The sequence below is a fragment of the Carlito syrichta genome, unplaced genomic scaffold, assembly GCF_000164805.1.
Source record: "Carlito syrichta isolate Samal-C Ts95f unplaced genomic scaffold, Tarsius_syrichta-2.0.1 Scaffold120494, whole genome shotgun sequence".
NCBI classification, from domain to species: domain Eukaryota; kingdom Metazoa; phylum Chordata; class Mammalia; order Primates; family Tarsiidae; genus Carlito; species Carlito syrichta.
In genome coordinates, this window is record NW_007064590.1 from 383,939 (window position 1) to 407,227 (window position 23,289).

The following is a 23,289-nucleotide window of genomic DNA, read 5'->3' on the forward strand; positions in this document are numbered from 1 at the left end:
AGCTTTGAGCTTCTAACAGAACTTGGAAAGTCTTTGCTCCCCTCCATAGAGGTTGACAGAAATTAGGACAGAGACTGTGTTGTCTGGAGGGCTTCAGGTTCTGTGAAATAACTAGGGAATTTTAGAGTTTTTTGCATATCGCTCTTAAGCTTCTTTGGAATAGAGATTCAGAAATTCTGAGTTTGGAATGGGCCTCATTATCTCTTTTATGATTTTCTGTATTTGTTTATGATTTTGCAATAATGCTTTTTACTTTTTTATTTCAAAAAAAACTTTAGAAAAAATTAGTAGTCTGAATCAGTAAAGCTTCTGAGGTACACACCCAGTTTTTTGTTTTTTAATTTCAGTGGCTTTAGGGAGTACAGATGTTTTTCTGTTACACGGATACGTTGTAGAGTGGCAAAAAAGTCTCACTCCCAATTTTTAAATGGATAGCATAGAAGGAAGATTTTGCAACTTTAGAAAGATGAATAGTATGATATGATTTTGTAATATCTCTAATTTAGATTTTATGTTGTATTTTTATTTTAAATTCACATTTATTTATTTATTTATTTATTTTGAGTTGGAGTCTCATTCTGTTGCCCAGGTTGGCATGCAGTGTCACGTACACTCACAGTCATCCCAGTATCAACCTGCTGGGCTCCAGCGATCCTTCCACCTCAGCCTTCTACCCCAGCCTTCCAAGTAGCCAGAACTACAGGTGTGCGCTACCTTGCCTAGCTAATTTTTTATTGTAGAGACATGGTCTCACCCTTTGCCTGGGCTAGTCTTGAACCTGTGGGCTCAGGCAATCTACTCGCCTCGGCCTCCCAAAGTGCTGGGATTACAGGCCGAGCCACCGAGCCTGACATATGTTGTATTTTTAAACAAATGATGTGTTTTCTAACCCTGAAACACATATATTTAGGGGATATACATCTGTTCAATTTGATGAGTTTCAGTGAAACCAATGGTTTAGTTTATTCCAGGCACATTTCATTAGGTCAAGAAATTAAGAGTTATAAAAAACAGGGAAAATAGCTGACTGTTGCCAATTGGTCTCTTAGACTATGCATGAGAATATATCTGTGAGATTTACAAAAGAACCTAATACTATCCAGTAAGCATGCAGAGCTAAGTGATGCAAGGTACTTTTTAACTTTATTCATTTGAATATAACATTATTACATGGCCTATGTTATAGATAGAATTTTGAGATGAGAATAAAGACACCTTGGAAATGGGCTGTTGGAGACCTTAGATGTATACATCTGCACATTCATCCATTGGCAGCTTCAGAATCAAAGTTACTGTTGTCAGGAGAGAACACTAATATCATATTTAGTGAGAAATTATTCATTTGCATATAAGTGATTTTAACTTAAGAAGTCTCTTTGGCACATAAAACTTTTATCACTGTTTTCCAGGTAGAGATTCATAGAACAGTATTACATAAATGTTTTAATATTCTGTCTTGAGGATTTCCTTATTTGTAAACAATTACTTTCCCTAGTTCAAGGAGAGAGCAATACCAGTCTTATTTGAAATTATTGAATAGTAAAACCTTTGTGAGAACTCTAAGACCTTCCTAATAAAATATATTTTTTTCTGGCAACATTTAAGAAAGAAAGGTAAGCCAACATAATATTATTGGCAACTTTTTAGACTCTCCCAAGAAAGATTTTTTTTTTCAATCCATATTTAAAATACTAAGACCACCTTTTTAATATCTTTCATTTAACTATGTCCCAAACTTTGGACTGACTTGACATCATTCTCGTACACAATGAGTAATCATCAGAGACCTTTTATTCCTATGTCTGGGTTGGGGCTAGCCTTTCTCAGTGCTGTGAGTCACTGTTGGATTTACCTAGTAAGGAAAACCATTCTCTGAAGCTGGGCAAGAAGAGAATGGGAAGCAAAAGTTCCTTTGTTTATTTAATATCTTGTGGGTTTGTTTTGTTTTGTTTTCCACCCAGAAATAGAAAACAAAAAAAAGAGGAATATGCTATGAAAGTAATATTTTTTTCCTGAATCCAAGAGATGGCATCTGTGGTGTGGCAGAAGATCTAATGCTTTCCTCTTAACTGAGCTTTCTCTTAATACTTAAAATCTGATGCACTAATCCATGAGCATAAAGTTTCAGTTCCTCAAGGTGAATAAGTTCTAGAGATCTGCTGTACAACATCATACCTATCGTCAACAATTGTGGTATCATGCATGCTCAAAATATTTGTTAAGAGGTTAGATCATATGCTGTGTTCTTACCACAATGAAAGGAAAATTAATAAAGTAAAAATGCTGTTATATATTATGGTTAGTTACCATATCTCCCTTAGTTAAATAGAAAAATGAGCAGAACTGAAAAATTCTTATTAAATTCTGACTGTCAGAGTAGTGATAATGAATGTTAAGGGGATCCGAACACTCTCATTCCATATGAGGGGAAGATGACAGCCTGATCTTTTTTAAGTGAATCATGAGTATTTGTGATTTGTTTAGGTGGGCAGATCGACAGAAAGCCCTATCGACTTCGTTGTGACAGACACAATTTCCGGCAGTCAGAACAACGATGAAACCCAGATCACGCAAAGCACCATTTCCAGGTTTGCCTGCAGGATTGTGTGTGACCGAAATGAACCTTACACCGCGTGGATATTTGCAGCCGGATTTGACTCTTCCAAAAACATATTTCTTGGAGTAAGTACTATCCATAAGTACATTGTTTCAAGAAAACATCTATTATTATGATATAGAACATTTAACATGCAAAGCAAGTTGTTTTTTTTTCTTGCCCCAATTAAATGTTAGCTGGCTAGATTTTGAGATTTTAGATCTAGTTAGATTTTGATTTCAGTTTTCAGGTGGCCAGTTTGAAATGCTGTCATTAAAAATCCGAAAGTTACTTGTTATTCACTATATTTTCTATATTAATTATAATTTTTACAGTAATCTTTAAAAGTGTGTGTATTAACATTGTATATAATGTATTAATGGTAGTTAAGAGACGTGTTTCAGAGGGAAAAATAAATTGCCAAGTCCAGATCATTAGGGATCAAAGGAAAATGTTTGTGATGCTTTTTTGTGCTGTTTTTTTAAATTTAAAAATGTTTTATTGAGTGTTGCCATACTCCTTTCTGTGTGTTACAGATGTAGTGTCACAGAGAACAAAACAGATTAAAAACCTCTGTCCTCTTAGGGTTTCCTTGTAAATGAACTCCAAACGTTTTAGTGAATATCTGGTTTTGATAATAGTTCCCTTTTGAATCAGAATATTTTGCAGTAAAAAAAAGACTCAGTATGACCCAAACAATAATAAAAACATATTGTCCCACATAACAAGTGCTGAGGAAGACCAGCTCCAGGGTGGGGTGATTCAGTGCTTCTGTGATGTCCAGGGCCCCAGTTTCCTTCTGTCTTGCCCTCTACCTCCAAGGCACACCAGTTTCTTCCCAGAAGGTCTTCAGTGGATGAGAGCCAGCTCCTCTGCTTCCAGACATTCCATGCCTCATGACAACTTCCAGCCAAAGAAGAGGTGGCAGGGACACTGTTTCTTCCTTGTCTCTTCAAGTAAAGAAACCTTCCCCAGAGATGTCATCTGTGTCTCACTGGCCAGAACCCATTAGGAAGAGGATTGGGAGTGTCCCGTTGGCATACCCTAACCAAGGTGTTCCCCCCACTCATGTGACTTTACCTGGGCTTTGTCACCAAGAAAGAAGAGACAAATGGCTGGCACAGGCACCCAAGAGTGTCTCTCCTGCTGTGCGTCAAGCTGCTTGTACTGTCTTCCTTGTAGGATATAAACATTGATTGGTGTGACGACATAGTGGCCACAACTTGTCGGCTTAACATTGTTTGAATTTTGTACCTTTAGTACTTCTTTTCTTTTATGACTGTCCTTTTGTCTACATCCTGATAATGAGTGCATGTCAAGTATTTTTAGATAATAGGTTAAGAACCCTGCAGAAATATAACTGAAAAAGAAAACATAATATATTTTTGGAACCGCATGATGTGGTGTGGGAGGGTAGAAAGAATCTCTGAGTAGAAGACCGGGATGAGTTTTTTTTTAATTCCTCAGATGAATATAATGTGTATATGGTGATAGATCATTCATCCGTTTTAGCACTTCTTTTATACTGTCAGAATAATTGCATATTTTATCCTTATGATTATTGGCTTTAAATAGAAAATGAAAATCTACCACCTTCCTCCCCTCTTCCACTACACAGTGTCCTGAAGAAATTCTAGAATCCCTTCTGTTTGAACATCATCGTAGCTGCTTTTTCTGTTTGTTGTGCTGTCCAGGAAAAAGCAGCAAAATGGAAAAACCCCGACGGCCATATGGACGGACTAACTACTAATGGCGTCCTGGTGATGCATCCACGAGGGGGCTTCACCGAGGAGTCCCAGCCCGGGGTCTGGCGCGAGATCTCTGTCTGTGGTGATGTGTACACCTTGCGAGAAACCAGGTCGGCCCAGCAAAGGGGAAAACTGGTGAGTGGGCCATGCTCCAGAAAACGTACCAAATTGCCTAACTGGAGGGCTGTCATTTTCCTTCCCCTGACATTTAGAACCTTTGTATGGTACAAACACTGTGTACTGTGACCTAGGAGAATGACAATTCCACAAGCACCTGACGATAAAAGGGAAATGGCCTTACTTCCTTTAATGATTAAACTTTTCCCATAGTGGAAATAAGTTATTTTTTGCTTCTTACTGCTTTAATAGCATTTTGTTTCTTGAGTCAGGGTCTCACTCTGTCACCCAGGCTGGAATATGGTAGCACGAACACAGTTTACCACAGCCTTGACCTCCTGTCCTCTGATCTCAGCCTCCCAAATAGCTGGGTTACATGTGCATGCCACCACACCCAGCTAATTTTATTTTATTTTTTGTAGAAATGAAGACTCACTGTGTTGCCCAGCCTGGTTTCAAATTCCTAGGCTCAAGCAATCCTCCTGCCTTGGCCTTCCAGAGTGCTGGAATTACAGGTGTGAGCCACCATACCCAGCCAAGAGCATAAAATTTTGTATTGTGTACCACCCCACAAAATTCTACTTGAATTCACTTTAAGGAGGATAAACTTATTTTTAGTGTAAAATTTACTGATTCAGAAAAATTTTGAGCAGTTCAAGATCAAAATGAAAATTTACCACCTTCCTCCCCTCTTCCTCTACCTAGTGTTTTAAAGAAATTCCAGAATCCCATCTGTTTGAATATCATCTTAGCTGCTTAGTGAAAATCGTGAATTGAAGAATCATTTACTAGACTTTCTGAAATTTGGAAATAATTAAGTTAGCTTCTTTCCTGGAGTTCATAGTAATAAGTTAATACAGAATTATCTATGTTGGCCACCAAAATCGTAGTTACGACTTTTTACTTGAAATGATTCATTTACTGTATTGGCCTGGCATGTTAATATTTTTTCTATAAATATCACCATTTATCCCATGTCCTAAAGCAGTTGGTTTTTAATACTTCTATGGAAAATAATTATAGGTTTTTTTTTTATTTTAAAGACTTGGGGTATAATTCAGGGTTGGGTATACAAATGTTCATTATGCAGGTGCCCTTGTTAATGAGGTGTGCACCCCCCCTTCCCCAGGCAGATTCCCACTACTGCCACTTCCCCGCCCCCCTCCCAGCAGTTTCCTGCTACTGCCAATCGTTTTTTAAATAGTATTATGATAATTTTTCAAGGTTCACTTATGAGTGTGAATGTGATACTCAGTTCTTTGTTTCTGTGATACATTCAGGTTGCTATGAAGTTCATGATTTTTTTCTTCTTTATGGGTGTGTAATATTCCATCATGTATATGTACCACACTTTTTTTTAATCCAGTCCTCTTTTGATGGGCAGCACGGTTGGTTCCATGTTCTTGCTACTGTGAACAATGCTGCAATAAACAAGTGCCTGTCTCTTTTTTATAGAATGATTTGAGTTATTCCCGGTATATTCCCAGTAAGATTGCGGGGTCATATGGAAGGTCAATTTTTAGATCTTTTAGGAATCACAACACCATTTCCACAGAGGCTGTACTAGTTTACACTCCCAGCAACATTGTAGAAGTGTTCCCTTTTCGCTGCATCCTCTCTAGCATCTGTTGTTTTTTGCATTATTGATGATAGCTATCCTGACTGAAGTGATATCTCAGTGTAGTTTTAATTTGCATTTCTTTGATAACTAGTGAGGCTGAGCATTTTTTCATGTATCTGTTGACTGCTCCTGTGTCTTCTAGAACTGTCTATGCATATCTTTTACCCACTTTGTAATGGGGCTGTTCGTTTTTTTCTTTTCAGCACATTTCAGTTCCTTGTAGATCCTAGATGTTAGGTCTTTGTCAGACATACAGTTGGCAGATATTTTTTCCCAGTCTGTGGGCTGTCTCCCTGCTCTCTTCGTGGTTTCTTTGGCTTTGCAGGAGCTTGTCAGTTTGATGAGGTCCCATTTATCTATCTTATCTCTTATGGCATGGGTACTTGGGATTTTGATCAAGAATTGGTTGCCAGTAGCAATTTCCATAAGGGTATCTCCAGCATTTTCTAAGGTTCTTATAGTTTGAGGTTTTACATTTAGGTCTTTGATCCAATTAGAGCTGACTTTTGGGTATGGTGATAGGTAGGGGTCCTGTTTTAATTTTCTGCATGTGGTCAGCCAGTTTTCCCAGCACCATTTACTGAATAGGTTCTCCTCTCCTCAGTCATTGGTGGTACAGGCTTTGTCGAAGATGAGTTGGTTGAGAAATTGAGGTTTTGCTTCTGGAATCTCTATCCGGTTCCATTGGTCTATATGCCTGTTCTTGTACCAATACCAGGCTGTTTTGATTATTGTAGCTTTACAATAGAGTTTAAAGTCTGGGAGTGTGATACCTCCCACTCTGTTTTTGTTTTTGTTTTGCTGAAGATTGTTTTGGCTAATTGTGGTCATTTATGTTTCCATATGAATTCCTGTATTGTCATTTCCAAGTCTGAGAAGAATGCTGCTAGTAATTTAATGGGTATTGTATTAAATCTGTAGATTGACTTGGGTAAGATGGACATCTTAACAATGTTGACTCTTTTAATCCACAAGCATGGAATATTTTCCATTTGTTTGTGTCATCTTGAGTTTTTTTGAGCTGTGTTTTGTAGTTTTCATTGTAAAGATCTTTCACATCTCTGGTTAGGAAGATGCCAAGATATTTGAATTTTTTTCTTGCTATTGTGAATGGGATTTGCTTTTTCTAAGGGTTTCTGTTTGTTTATTATTGGTGTATTGAAATGCGACTGTCTTTTGCACATTTATTTTATACCCTGAGACTTTGCCAAAGTCCTTTATCAGTGCAAGGAGATTTTTGACAGATTCTCTTAGGTTTTCTAAGTACAGAATCATGTCATCTGCAAAGAGGGATAACTTGACTTCCTCTTTTCCTATTTGGATACCCCTGATCTCATTTTCTTGTCTGATAGCTCTAGCTAGGACTTCCAAAACTATGTTGAGAAGGAGGGGTAAGAGTGGGCATCTTTGTCTTACTCTGGATTTCAGGGGAAATGGTTCCAATTTCTGTCTGTTTAGCAGTATGCTGACTGTGTTTCTCATAGATGACTCTTACTATTTTGAGGTATATTCCTTCTATGCCTAGATGTTCGAGGGTTTATATCAAGAAGGGTGCTGGATTTTATTAAAAGCTTTTTCCATGTCTAATGATATAATCATGTGATTTTTTTCCTTTTACATCTGTTGATGTATTTAATTATGTTTACGTTCTTATGAATGTTGAAGCAGCCCTGCAACCCGGGGATGAAGCCTACTGGGTTGTGATGGATAATTTTTGAGATGTGTTGTTGAATCCAATTTGCTAGGATCTTGTTGAGAATTTTAGCATCTGTGTTCATCAAGGATATTGGTCTGTAGTTCTCTTTCTTTGTTGGATCTTTGCCTGGTCTGGGTATCAATGCGATATTAGCTTGGTAAATGATTTGGGGAGAGTTCCATCTTTCTTGATTGCCTGGAATACTTTCAGTAGGATTGGTATCAGTTCCTCTTTGTATGTTTTGTAAATTCTGCTGGAAAGCCATCTGGTCCAGGGTTTTTGTTTTTGTTTTTGTAGGTAGTTTTCTTATGACATAGTCAATTTTCTGGGTTGTTATTGGTCTATTTAGGGTCTCAATTTTTTCTTGTTTCAACTTGGGGAGGTTATGTGATGTCAGAAAGCTCTCCATTTCCTTTAGGTTTTTAAGTTTGTTTCCATATAAGTGTATATAATAGTCTCTGATAATCTTTTGTATTTCTTCGGGGTCAGTTGTGACTTGATCTTTTGCATTTCTGATTGTTTTTATTTGGGCTTTTTCTCTCTTTTTCTTGGTCAGTCCTGCTAGGGGACCATCAATCTTGTTTATCTTTTCAAAGAACCAGTTTTTTGTTTCGTTGATTTTTGTATTATTTTTTTTTTCTCCTATGTCCTGAATTTTGGCAATCTGAAGTCTTCTGCTGAAGTTAGCGTTTTGATGGTCTTGCTTTTCCAGCTCCCTTAGGGGATTTTTTTAGTCTGTTAACTTGTGAGCTTTTCATTTTCTTCATGTGTGTTTGTAGAGATATGAATTCTCCTCTTAGTACTGATTTCATGGCATCCCAGAGGTTTTGGTAAGATGTTTCTTCATTTTCATTTGTTTCCAAGTATCTTTTAATCTCTATTTTGATTTCCATGTTGACCCAGGAGTTGCTTAGCATCATGCTATTTAGTGTCCATGTCTTTGTGGGGTTTGGGAAAACTTTGTTGGTGTCAATATTTATTTTTATTCCCCTGTGGTTTGTTTGAGAAGGCGCATGGCAAGATTTTAATCTTGACAAATTTGTCTATGCTTGATTTATGGCCAAGGTTGTGGTCAGTCTTAGAGTATGTTTCATGTGGTGATGAGTAGAATGTGTATTCCATGGTTGTTCGGTGGAGTGTTCTGCAGGTATCAGTTTAGTCCATTTGGTCAAGGATCACGTTGAAGTTCTGGATCTCATTGTTGATTTTATGTCTCAATGATCTGTCTAGTGTTGTGAGTGGGGTATTTAAATCCCCAGCTATGATAGTGTTAGAGTCAATATCTTTTTTAAGTTTACCTAGAAGTTGCTTTATGAAAGTTGGTGCTTCTGTGTTGGGTGCATATATGCTTAGGATGGATATTTCTTGTTGTTGGATTGAACCTTTTATCATTATGTAGTGACCGTTTGTGTCTTTTTAAATTTTTGATAGCTTAAAGGGTGTTTTGTCTGATATTAGGATTGTGATTCCTGCTTTCTTTTGTGTTTTGTTCACCTGAAATTTTGCTCCCCATCCTCTTACTTTGAGTCTGTGAGTGTCCTTTCTGGTGAGATGAGTGTCTTGGAAATAATATATTGCTGCTTCATGATATTTTATCCATCTTGCCATTCTGTATCTTTTCAGTGGTACATTTAGTCCATTCACATTCCGGCTAATTATTGAATGTGAGAGTTTATACCTGTCATGAGGTTCTTATAGAGTTTGTTGTTGTAGCTGTTTGTTTGTTGTCTTTCTTTGATTTGGGGGTTGATTCATGTGTCTTTTCAATCTTTTTCCTGCATTCTTATGAAGGGCATTGTCATTCTTTTTTCCCTTTCTTCTGTGTTTAGTACTTTCTTAAGTGTTTCTTTTAGTGCTGATCTGGAGGCAGTGTAAGCTCTTAGGGATTGAGTGTCTGGGAAAGATTTTAATTCTCCTTCACAGTTGAAGCTTAGCTTAGCTGGGTAGGTAATTCTTGGTTGAATTTGTTTATCTTTGAGAACTTTGAAGACTGGGCTCCAAGTTCTTCTTGCCTGAATTGTTTCTGTGGATAAGTCTGCAGCTAATCTAATTGGTCTTCCCCTATACGTAGTTTGACCTTTTTCTCTTGCTGCCTTTAGAATTTTTTCTTTTGTACCTACTGTGTAGGTGAATTACTATGTGTCTACTAGTTAGTCTACTCGTTTGTTGTCTTGCAGGGGTTCTCTGAATCTCTTGTGTTTGAATGTTCACATCACTGATGAAATGAGGGAAGTATTCTTGGATAGTTTCATGGAATGTTTGTTCCAGGGTGCTCTCTGTCTCTCTTTCTGCCTCAGGAAGTCGAATTAACCTTAGGTATGGCCTCTTGAAATAATCGCTTGTCTCTTGAAGGTTTCGCTCTGTCTTTTTATGCCTTCTTTTCTATGTTTCTCACAGTTAGTTCTATATTTTGGTCCCAAAATATAGAACTAACTGTGCTTGACTAATTCTGCTTTCCATGCTTATGAGTTTGTTATTAATTTTATTCACTGTCTTCTTTATTACTGTTATCTCAGTTATCAACCCCTTCATTCTTTCCTCTTGTCTCTCCTCAATTCTTTTTGTTCTCTCTATTAATGTCTTGATATCTAGGTTTGTGGTTTGAGACCAGTCATTGGGAGCTCTTCATTGTTTGCATTCCGAAGTCTGTATTCTCAGTCCTGACCTCCCATGGGTTTGTGTGAGACTCATATTCCTCTTTTGTTTTTTCTTCATTCATGTATATTTTCCTCCCACTTTTTTTTCCTCCCTCTTTTTTAATTTGTTGTTCAGGGATGGGGGGTAGCTTTTACTTCTGTTTGTTCAATCTTCTACTCTTCCTTATGTGATCCTCTGGCTTTGTTCAATTCTGAAGTTGGACTGTGGTTGGGGGGAGGGGACTGTACTTTTTCTGAGATTTAATTGAGGGGGAACTGTGATTCAGAGACTATTTACAGATTCCAGTATACGCTGACAGGTTCGTGGGCCCTCTGGAACCCCATTCCCACTGCCTTACGATCTGTCCATGCAGTAGGGATATAGGTTTGCCCTCTGAAAGCAAAATGAGGTAAGAAAAAGGAAAACAATGGAAAAAGGAAGGAGGGAGATGAGAGGAATGTGGTAGAAGAATAAAATGGAAAACAAACAGGCGTACCAACTAACAAATGAAAAGAGATACAAACAGAGACAGAAACGATAAAAAAAAACTAAAACATACACATAGTCATTCAATACAGAAACTGACAAAAAACCCTCTACTGATGTAGTCTCCCTCAAAAATTCCAGTACACAAACAGAAAGTCTAAAAAAACAGCAACAAAGTAACAGAAACAAAGCAAGTATGAAAATGTAATCAAAAACAGAGAGGAAAAGAATTAAAACAAAAACCAAAAAATGAGCAAACAGACAGACAAGCACTCACTCTGAGGTTGTTCCTGTAAGTCCAAATTCCTTTCAGCTCCGCTCTCCAGTGCAGGCTGATAGGTCTGCTCTCAGCGTGGGTCCGATGCCCCAGGCCTACTGTGGGAGTAGGGTGAATCAGATCTGGACTCATCTGGCTTGCTGCCTGTCAATCTCCGACTCAGATCTGAGGTGTCTGTGTCTGATCCAGCATGGGGGAGGGCTTCTGTCTCTCCAAGTCTGATGAGATTACCTTAGGTCCCAAGTTGGAGGCTGGGTGGAACTGGGCGGGGCAATACAGGTCTCTGCCTGGTACTAGGACAGAGAAAATGGCTGCAGTCGGCATTTCCTCACCGGAGATGTATAGTTTCTTAAATGAGAAAATTTGGGTTTCTGATCTTGCCAAGCCACTGAAAGATTCTTAGTAAACTGTTCGTTCTTGTACTTTTCATCCGTGGCTAGGTAGAAGTCAAAACAAAAGAAAACAAATGTCTTTTTCTAGAAGTTAGAAAAAAAGTCATTCAAAACCCCCATAGAAAGAAATAGAGGATATGACCTAGCACTTTTCAGAGAGAAAGATTGTCACCGATATTTTAAAGATGTAAGAAGCAAACGGGAGCTGTTTTGCCACCCTGGCTTGCTGTCCTCTGCTGGGTGTTTAGGGAATGGTTGTCTTTATTTCTATTTTATACCATTATTTAACTACAGGCACAGCTTCTGCATTTTACAATAAAGCCCAGTCTTGGAGAGTCATGGCTGAATAATGATAAGAAGCATTTTCTAAGAAAGGCCAAGCGAATTCAGTAAATTTTGCTTAAACGTTTTCAAAAAATTGTAAATGGAGAACGAAATACGGAAGTGGTTTTTCCAAATGCCTTTTTGTTTCTGACCACTGGATGGTTTTGCACAAAAGTGACCTCGCTTGTTCAAAGTCATCATTCATCATTGTAAGTAACAGCAGGCGCGAGAAGCCGTAAACGGTGGCTGGGTGCGGCCCTGCGCCAGCATTTCAGACGCCAGCTCACTCAGTTTGCATAGCAGCCCTCCGAAGGAAATAGAATCGTCCCCATTTCATAGATGAAGAAGTGAGACCTAGACAAGTTAAATAGTGCCCAGTGTCACAGAGTTAGAAAGTGGCAGCAGGTGGGATTCAAACCCCAGTCTCCCTGATGGAGCATCTGGGCTACTCAGTGCCAGGACCAGCTCTCACCTGAGATGATTTACACCAGGGCATTTGCCTCCCTAGGTGACTATAAAGAGCACGCTGGAACACAGGGGGACCTTGTTTGTTCAGGAGGGCAAATCACAGGACGAGTGTTTTGCCCATCCTGGTAGTTGCAGTGTGAGCTAGCTCAGACTATGGGTAATCCAGATAATTTTACAATGTTACTGAAAAGAAAGAAAGAACTCCAAAAACGGCCTGTATTCATGGGTCGTATTAAATATGTAGACTGATTTTGAAGTTAGTGCCTGTAAGTGACACTCAGATTTGTGTAAAATTGTGCCATACTGTTGGATAGCCACGATCACCCTGACCAGTTACAAAGGTTTCCATCAGCCTGACCTTGGGCTCGTGGGCAGCTCTGAACAGATGCGTCCTTTCTGCTGTCTCCTCTGGTTAACCTCTGGAAAATAGTTTGTGTCTCTGTGAGGAAAACCTATTGACTCGCAGAGCTTCTGTTTCAATTTGTGATCCTTGGGTTCTATACACCTTGCTGGTAGCATTTGATATGAATTCTGTCTCCCTGGAGACTAGATTTGGGGAACAGTCTCTGGCAATGCTTATCATCTGTAGTCTAATACAGATCTGTGGGAACTAAAATGAGCTGCTAAAAGTCCAGTAGATGCACCCTTGTTCTCACATGGTGAAACCAGTGCTGGTGGAAGATTACATATTAATATCATGTTCAGCATGTAATATGAACCAATATATGAATGTGTTTTTAACAACAAATCACCATGGTTTTTCATCATTACAGCAAATAATGAAATCTTAGTACTTTGTACTTAATCAACGAAATTAATTTAATGTGGGAGATATGTTTTTTCCAGAGCTTAACCCTCTAAATAGGTAATAGGTGAATAGCCTTTGATTTGTGTCCTTCTTATTTCACTAGTTAATGATAACGTATGTTAACATTTATAATATTGCTCTAGGAGACCCTTGAGTATTTCATTAAATTACATTTGAGGCATTTTATTAAATTATACTGGCTTTGTATAAAATGAAGTAAATTTGGTTAAATTGATTGTATATCTAATTAAGGTGAAATTATAAAAATAACCATAGAGTTACTGTGTGCTGCCTCTACCAAGTGCTTTATATTAATTCTTTCTCAGGTGTTGCTTAAAACAACCTAAAAAGTCAAGGTTATTATTGTTCCCAGTTATAGATGAGGATACCTGGGCTTTAAAAGGTTAAGTCACTTGCTAACAAGTGGTGAATGGGGGTTTGAATTCACTATGCTTAGGTAGTTGATATGTGTCGGGGCTGTGATGTCTTTCTTAACTGTCTCTTACTTTCATAGCATTGTCAATCCTGCACCTGCTCACAGCTTTTCTTTTTTTTTTTGTTAGAATTTCAAAATTAAATCTGAATCCACACCTCTACACACTGGCTGAGGGTACATCTTCACTGTACTCTGTGTTCTGGAGAAAACTACTTATTTCATTCATGGGTAGAGATAGCACAAAGGAAATAACAGTTAAGAGGGCAAAATTAGGGCAGTGCTGTGCACGGTAATGCTCTGTAACTGGTTAACTGATATAACTGAGCAGGGGCTAGGAGCTGGGGGTCTAGCGTGAATGCCAAGTCCAGGGCTCTGCCCTCTAATTGTGTGGTCTGGAGAAGGTCACCAATGAGGCAGCATCATTAGATCAACAGGTACTGAGTAATGAGCACAGTAATGAGCACAACCAGACAGAAAGTACTGGGAGATTCAGGAACCCCTCGGAAGGACATCTACCCTAGATGTGGGAGTTAAAAAAAAAAGACCATAGACCTTAAACTGATAAGACTTGTTTACCAAGAACTACCCAGCAGGAAGGAAGGAGGCTATTGTTTCCCAGTCAGAGGCTGAGCCGCCACGTCTCATCTTCTCACCATATCAGGGTGACCCTTCGGACACAGGGACATCCTGAGATGAGACTTCTGAGAATTGCCCGTGGTCAACCGGGGAGAGAGCCTGCTGACACCAGTTAGAGAGGACACCTAGTGAATGCTCATTGTGGCGGTGGGGTGGGGAAGGAATGTCAGTAAACATAAAAGAAGCTGATTAAAAGGGATCATAGTGTGTGCCCCCATACACTATTAAGATTTATCATTTTGTGAAACTTTAAAATGTTCTAACTACTAATATTTAGTACTTTCTGAATATGGAGGGATTGATTTCTTCCCTCAAGGAGAAAGTTGAGAAAGACATCCATGCGAGACAGTCCAGCTTAGGTGGGGCGCCCTGGTTCCCAGCTGGAAAAGTCGAAGGGCCACATCAAGAATGACCTTTCTGTGTGCTCAGAAGTTTGGGCTTTATCCTGAGGAAAGTGGAGAGTGAGTGAAGGTCTCAGAATCCATTCACAGCATTTCTGGTGCTCCCCACGGTGCTTCACATGGTTCTCTTCCTCCGCGCTAGCCCTGATGGAGTGTACCCTGGTTCTGTCCTCAGAAATCTCCCCACTCCCAGGGCCTCTGCCTGGCAGTCTCCTCTATCCCCATGGCTTTACCTATCCCTGATGCTTCCCAGATGGGTTTCTCTAAGTCTGCTCCCTTTTCCCTGCAGCATTCCCACATACCTTGTGTGTGTTGCCTCCGGACACTCTGCACAGCCTCGCATTCATCACGCAAAGCTGAACCTGTCTTTCCCCCCAATTTTCCATTTATCCTGTATTTCCCTGCCTGTGGAAAGCATCTTTCTACCTAGAGAACCATGTACATAAAAGTCTCTCCCTCAAGTGGGAGCTAAATGCCACTGAGTCCAGTTCCTTAACATCCAGTTCCTGTGCCTCTTGTCTGCCATCACTGAGACTCTTTGGTGAGAGAGAGCCAGCTGTCTTTTCCACTGCTGGTCTTCCCATCCCTCCAAGCCACCCTCCAAACTTCTAGAAGTGACCTTTGGAAAGGTAAGTCAGTTCTGTGGCTGCCTAAACCCCCATGACTCTCTAGGCATGGAGGCCAGCCTCCCCCTCCAGCCAAGGACCCTCATCCTGCCTCCCAGCGCCCTGCATTCCATCCAGCCTTGTTCAGCTTGCTGTCACCTCATCTAACTCCTTGGTGTTCCCTGAGGACATGTGCAGTTTGGCTCTCATGCCTCTCTCTGGTGCCCCTGCCTTCTGTCCTACCCCCTGACTCCTGACATTTTTTTCAAACCTCTATTCAAGGAAAAACCTTTGAGAAACCATTTCTGACCATGATAGTAATAGTACTATCCCAGTAATGGTAGCAGATATTTACATAGTGGTTACTGCATGCCAGCCATTGTTCTAAGAACTTTAGTTGTATTAACTTATCTTGTCTAAGTTTTACACAGGGGGAAACTGAGGCATAGGGTGCTTAAATAACCTGCCCAAAGTCATATAACTAATAAGTAACAGAGCCAGGGTTCAAACTCAGAGTCTACGCTCTTAGCCACTGTGGGGCTGTGGCCTCACGCCATGCTTTGCTGGCCATCACTCCTGGCTCTGGGAGTATCTGCCTCCATGACAGAAGCACAAGTCTCAGCAGGATGGGAAACAGGTTGTATTGGTCTTGGTGCCCCCAAGGCTTAGCACACATCCCGGCCACAGAGGCAGGGTCAAATTCTTGCAGACCGTGTCTAACTGTGCTTCTTGTCAGCTGCTAATAGGTCTTGCAGACTTTGGTGCTGTGCGCCAGCTTCAAACTGTAGGGATAAGGATGAAAGATCCAAGAGGTAGTTCTGGAATTCAGGGTCATCAGGAATGTTTAGGACTCTGCTATAATGATTGCAGCCTCCCTGCCCAGGATTTCTGAATTGACTGTGGTCAAGATGAGGGTGAGTCTTTGCTGGATTGACTGGTAGGAAGGGCATCTCCCATCCTCACGGGATCAGTGAGTAATTGTGCTATCGCCTTAAGGAGTTAAAAATAAAAACGACCACTACATAATTTGAACATGTAAAGCTAGGTATATTGTGCTCAGGGCATATGCATATTATTATGTCCAGTGTTCAGATGAGAAAACTGAGGCTCAGGGAGGGAAAGTAACTCCCCTAGTCCTGTTAGTAGGGTAACCTGCCTCCCAGTGTTATCTTCAAAGATGATTTTTTTGTTTATTGTGAGAAGAAAGAATGTTGGTGAAATTTGCTGGATTTTGTGCTTTTAAAGGGCACATCTCTCACATGTGTTGCAGGTGGAAAGCGAGACCAACGTCCTGCAGGATGGCTCCCTCATTGACCTGTGTGGGGCCACTCTTCTCTGGAGAACAGCAGACGGCCTTTTTCATACCCCAACTCAGAAGCACATAGAAGCCCTGCGGCAGGAGATCAACGCTGCGCGCCCGCAGTGCCCCGTGGGGCTCAACACCCTGGCCTTCCCCAGCATCCACCGGAAAGAGGTGGTGGAGGAGAAGCAGCCCTGGGCGTATCTCAGCTGTGGCCACGTGCACGGGTACCACAACTGGGGCCATCGCAGCGACACGGAGGCCAACGAGAGAGAGTGTCCCATGTGCAGAACTGTGGGCCCCTATGTGCCTCTGTGGCTCGGCTGTGAGGCGGGATTTTACGTCGATGCAGGACCGCCAACCCATGCTTTCACCCCCTGTGGACACGTGTGCTCGGAGAAGTCTGCAAAGTATTGGTCCCAGATCCCGTTGCCTCACGGAACGCATGCGTTTCACGCTGCCTGCCCTTTCTGTGCGACGCAGCTGGTCGGGGAGCAGAACTGCATCAAATTAATTTTCCAAGGCCCAGTTGACTGACGCCCTTGACAGCCATCTACGACTTTATTAACAAGTTACTGTGAAGATTTTGCCACTAACTCTAGATTTTACCTTTTTGTAATGTTGTTTATTAAGGGCAGGGGGGACAGGGGCTGGGAGAAAAGAGGGACTTGGTGATGAAACAGGCAGGAGTTGAACAGATCCTGGTGGTGTGTTGCATGCTCCAGACAGCGGCATCGTCATTGACGTCTGCTTGAATAAACCTTAATATCTTTGTAATAATTGGATTTACAATGCCATGCTTTTATTTTTAACCTTGGGTTTTTAACCAGGTTTCTTTCTTTTTATAAACTTGGACAAGATTTTAAATCATATTTTACAAATGTAGAAGAAATGTATTCAAAAGTTGCTGACTCTTAATGTGTGACCTTCAGTGCTGCGTGGTACCGTGTTACCAAAAGACACGTGATGTCCAGAAATACTTGACAGCGGCTAGAATCAGACCATATAACCAAGGGGCAGCTCTAGACAATTGGGTTGGTAGACAGGAGACCTTAGGCACAGGTGGTGGTTCTGAAATCTGGGGCATTTTTCTAATTTTTTTTTCTGACTTTTTGGGAGAGAGAATATTCATTTATTGTTGTGGGCCTTTTAAACACTTCAATGGAATTGATGCACTTACTCGTCAAAGAATTTTCCACACGTTTTTAATCTGCCTTTTGTTGTTTCTGCCTAATATGGCTTGTCCCTGACACTCACCTTGCATGGCCAGAACTGTTTGGTGGATTAAAATATATTAGCTCTTAAAAATTATTTAACTGAGGGTGATTATTACAGCAGCCAGTATGGCCTAGGTACTATACTACCATGTTTTTTGGTTACTGGATTGTTTAAAATTTAAGAATGGTCACAAATAAGCTTTTCCTTTTAAAAACCACTTGTTGGTGTTTTATAACGTTTGGTTTTTTGTTTTTGTTTTTTTTCTTCCTTAAGAAAGCCAAAATTGTGCAAGCCTAAAAGCAACAAATCACAATAAGTCATTTTTGTTCACTCCCTTTTCACCATCTGTCACCTTTCCTTGCAGCTTAAGGAGCCTTGTAATTTTTGAAAATGTTCGCAAATCCAACGAAATTCAAATGTGATCATTAGATATACACAACACCAAGTGGTACATCTGCAGAGATAATTTGAAATTCCTGACTTTGGGAGAACAAATGAGTGCTTACTGAGGAATAATTAAATCAGAATTTCATATGAGCCCTGCCATCCTTCTCTTTTAGTTTTATTTCATTTTGATTAATAGCTCTTGGATGCTCATTCTCTGTGCTCAGCGCCACTAAGGTCACTAGTTGCAGAGTGTAAAGATCCTTTAGGACACAAGACTGGTAGATGCTGGCTGAGATAAAATAAACCCCTGCATCATAGAGCAAATATTTATTTAAACTAACACTCTCTGAAATTGACTATTGCAGTTTTGGGCAACATTTTTTACCTTTGTAAATATATATAATTTATATGATTCTAATATGCCATTTCCATACTTGAATTGGCTTTTCCATATTTTGCCTACTGGCAAGTATTTTACCTATTTTCAGTCATCTGAACCTATTTGAAGACCCTTTTCCTTAAAGTGATAAGATATGTTACTCTTGATTGCTGCTGCTTAATCTGACTTAATATTTAAAAGTTTGACCTCTCCCTTTTAAAATAGCTTTACTTTTCAATGGAGATCGTTGTTTAGGATGAGGCATTTTGGGTTTCAATGATGTGAAAATCCCCACAACAAATCCTCTTGCTGACAACTTCCTCTGTTCTATATAGCATTAAAAAAATGAAAGAACAAAATGGACTTGCCTAGAACAATACATCGAATGCATTGTGATTTAGCCAGTGTCTAATGATTAGCTTTCACTGATAGAGTCTCTACAGCCTGTGATTCTTTGGGCTCCAGAGAATGCCAAGGAAAAGGCACTCGTTCCCTTTTCTTGCTATGTGGCTAGAAGGTAGTTTAAGGGTTCTTGATACCCTAGAAGCATGTTGTAAGGTACATGGTCTTGCATCCAGAAAGGCCAAATTTTACCTCCCGAAAAGATACATATTTTTTCAGAAAGTTACGTGTATCACAAATTTCCATTTCAAGAACTATATATAAACCTAGTAGTTCTGCATGTGCATATGCCCCAAAATAAAGTTATCTTCCAACCTGAAAAGTTCTTGACTTTGAGTAAGCTCGATAGCTTAAGTGTAAGTTGAAATCTGGGTGACAGTGTCCAAGCTCTTAGAAAGGGTAACAGTGGACTGCTCTCTATTAGCTCCACGTCTTTTCCTTTGGCTTCCAAGTGAGATCCTCTCCCACCTCCCCGCCTGAGGAACTACAGAGAGGTGGCAAGTCAGCAAAAAGGAAACCACGCTCATCTCGGCCATGTGTAGTAAGACCCCTTTATCATTTTGACTAACGAGATTTTTTTCCCCAGAGTTGAAAGCAGTTTAGTTTGTGAGGATAAAGAACTTCTAGCTCTCCGGAGCAGAGTAATGCAGTTCAGAAAAGGTAACTTCTGAAAGGCCACTTCTGTTTTTATGTCTTGCTTGCCATCACATTGAAGGATGAGCCCCATTCCCCCACGTGTGTACATAGGGACATTGCTGACCGATTATCTTGGTCTTGGCCTGACTGAAATGCCTTTTGCAAGTAGGTTTCTGGAAGTAAAACCCCAGTGATGTATTCCCATGGAAGTATTTTCTTTTCCGTTGTTTGTGTCCGTTTACTACAAAAAGAAATGATTCAGGGTGGATGGAGTACAACTCTGAGTATTTTTCTAGTCCAGATGTTTTTATTATTAATGATCGGTGCTGCCGGGTCATGCATGCCGCAAGTCTCAACGTTCCCCTTATTTGGTTCAGCTTTTTGTAAAAGGGCTACAGTTCACACTGCAGAGTAAGTATTAAACTTCCTGAACTTTTTTTCCCCCAACGGTGGCCCAAAAGAATTAAAATCTGTTGATATAAATAGAGAGCATATTTATCATTCCTCAATAGTTAATTATAGTGTTTGGTACCTTTGTGCCTCAGGGAAGCCACGTGATATAACTGGTTATAGAATTTCAGGGTTAGGGTTTAGAGAAAGGAGAAAGCCATTGGAAAAATGATGGGCTCCATTAAGGAGACTAATGAATCTGGATGCAGAAATATGCCAGGAACTGGCATAAGCATGATTGTAGCAGAATTTATTTTCCAGTACCAATAGGAAAATTATTTTAAGTTATTACATATAGTGTATTGGGAAAGTTGAGGAGAACTCTTTTCTTCTTAAAGCTTCAATGCCTTTTTTTAATAGAAAAACTCAAACCTCTGTTATTTGGGAGCTCAGTATTGTTCTGTGGACACTTTTGAGCATTTAAGGAGCATGTTTTCTACTTAATTTAAGTGTAGTATGGGTTATAGAATTTTTGCTAAACTTCTTTTCTTTTTTTTCTTTTCTTTATTTTTTGAGTTGGAGTCTCACTCTGTCGCCCAGACTGGAGTGCAGCCGCCGCTCCCGGCCACCGCAGCCTCGACCTGCTGGGCTCTGGCGATCCTTCCGCCTCAGCCTTCCAAGTAGCTGGAACTATAGGTGCGCACTACCACGCCCAGCTAATTTTTTGATTTATTGTAGAGATGAGGTCCTGCCAAGTTGCCCAGGTGGGTCTCAAACCCACAGGCTCAGGCAATCCACTCACCTCAGCCTTCCAAAGCATGGGATTACAGGCTGAACCACTGAACCTGCACTTTTTAAATTCATTCTCTTCTTTGGATGTGCATAAAAGAGTGTGGGATCACAATGTTGTCAACACTTGGTAAAAACTAGTTATCTTCATGTAATCTTGCCTCATGATGGGATTTCTGATAGACAAACCATGGGACCTCGATTTTAAGCCAAATTGAGCTCCATTTGCTTGGCTGTTGCTCTTATATCCCAATAGTTCAGTCTTTGCAGGCTAAGGGTATGGTGTTCCTCCTCCTGTGCTGGGAATAGAGCATGACTCTGATGCCATTTCTTTATGACCCAAAGGCCAATGAGACAACTTCATGATCTTTTTTAAGAGAATGCAAGCATTATCGAAGCAGTAAAAAAAGGCTCAGTTTTTTCCTTTTAGTAAAACATATGTCCTTTCAAGTAAGTTTTTGCCCTCATGAGGACTCTCGAGAGGAAGATTGGGAAAAACAATATTTTTCCAGTTCTACCTAGCTGTTCCTAAACATGTTTCCAAACAAAAATAAACTCGATGAAAGGAAGGATGTTTCTTCTTAGCTGAGATGACAGATTGCTTCTCTGTATTAAATAGTCTAGAAGTAAAGAGGTGGTCATATTAAAATGAATTGTGTTATCAGCAGTTAAATTTTATGAATATATTTGTAAAATTGTTCTTTTATATTTCATGTCAAATTGAAAAGTTTATTTCTTCACTATTGTACCTGTGGAAATACAAGCCATTTTACAGGAAAAATCTCAAAAACTATTAAAAGGATCTTAGTCTGTTTGTGAATTTTTGTCTTCAGACTCTGTGGTTGTCCCAGAGTTCATCAGGACATTCAACAGGAAGCTGATACAAAAGTATAGTTGATTTTTGCATTTCTCTAATTTTCAAGTTAATCCCAAACAACAGAGTTTATTATTAATTGCTATATACATTGTACAATATATATTTAAATCTAGATTCTGAAAATCCCCTAAGTTTTTTTATTAAAGAAATTCCTCTGGTGCTCATATTACTATTTCTTGTGGCATTACATCACTGTCAAAAACAAATCTAACTTTCAGGAGAATTTAACCCGGCTTGTAGAATTAATGGATTTTCTTCATGAACATTTCAGTCATATTGCTACTTTAGTGAAAGTCTTCATTCACTTTTAATAACATAATAAGGAATGTGTACGAGTCTTCAAGGCTGAAACTAATATATCTATCATAATAAAATATATGTATTTATGACAGTTTTTTTCTTATTACATTGATAACCAAGGAGTCTTAGTATTATTGAGAGAAATGGATTTCTCATTTCCAAAAAGAAATGCGTATTTATTAGGCTTTTATTTCAGGGCATAAGTGCTTTATACATCACAAACCTAAGATGTCATGAATTGTAAGAAAAGATGTGTTATAGAAAACCCCAGCCAGTTAACAATTAATTGTAAGATACATTCCATTAGACAAGGATACCAAGACTATTTGGTGGGGAAATAATCTGTTTCCAACAGATGGAGCTGGAACAGTTAGATACCCAGATGCAAAAGAAAGTTGAACTCCTACCTCACACAGTTTACAAAAATTACCACAAAATTGATCAAAGAACTATAACTTGAGAACTCTTAGAAGAAAATATAAAGTAAACCTTCATGACCGTGGACTAGTCAAGGATTTTTTTAAACATGACACCAAAAAACACAACGAAAGAAAAGTAGATAAATTGGACTTCATCAAGATTACAAAGTTTTGTGCATCAAAGGACACTGTCAAGAGAGTAAAAAGACAACACACAATACAAAATATTTGGATATCATATGTCTGCTAAGGGACTTGGGTCCAGAATATGTAAAGAGCTCTTACAACTCAGCAAAGCACAACACCATTAAAAGATAGTCAAAGATCATAATTATCAGGACATTTGTCAAGGAAGATAAACAAATGGCCAATAAATCCATTACAAACATGCTAAACATCATGAACCATCAGGGGAATGCAAATTGAAAACTACACAATACCATTTTATACCTGCTAGGGTGGCTAAGGTAAAAAAAGAATACACTCATAACACTGTTGGTGGAATTGCACAGTGGTGCAGCTGCTTTAGAACAAATAGTCTGGCATTCTTCAAAAGGTAAAATATACACTTAACCACATGACCCAGCAATTTTACTGCTAGAGAAAGGAAAACATGCTCACACAAAAACATGTACATGAATGTTCCTAGCAGCAGCATTTATAAGAGCCAAAAAGTGAAAATAACTGAAATGCCCATCAACTGTAGAATGGATAAAACATGGCATATCCATATAACAAAATATTGTTTAGCTATGAAATGAAGTACTGATACACAATACACCATAGATAAACCCTGAAAACATGTTAAGTTGAAAGAGTCAGACACAAAAGAACATAATGTATGTAAGAAGTAGGCAAATCCACAAAGACAAAGTAGATTAGTGATTATCAGGAGTTAAGAAAAGAGGCGAATGAGTAATTACTTATAGGTATGGGTTTATTTT

At 39.4% G+C, this 23,289-nt stretch overlaps 1 protein-coding gene across 1 annotated transcript in view; it reads left to right on the forward strand.

Moving 5' to 3' along the window:
- LOC103249445 (E3 ubiquitin-protein ligase pellino homolog 2) overlaps positions 1–17,333 on the forward strand; it is a 132,053-nt gene extending 114,720 nt beyond the window's left edge. Inside the window, exons 3-5 of the mRNA XM_008048079.1 lie at positions 2,485–2,682; positions 4,291–4,479; positions 16,519–17,333. Coding sequence (XP_008046270.1) covers positions 2,485–2,682; positions 4,291–4,479; positions 16,519–17,085 — 954 coding nt within the window. The 3' untranslated portion in view covers positions 17,086–17,333. The remainder of the gene's footprint in view (positions 1–2,484; positions 2,683–4,290; positions 4,480–16,518) is intronic.
- Positions 17,334–23,289: the final 5,956 nt, after the last annotated feature.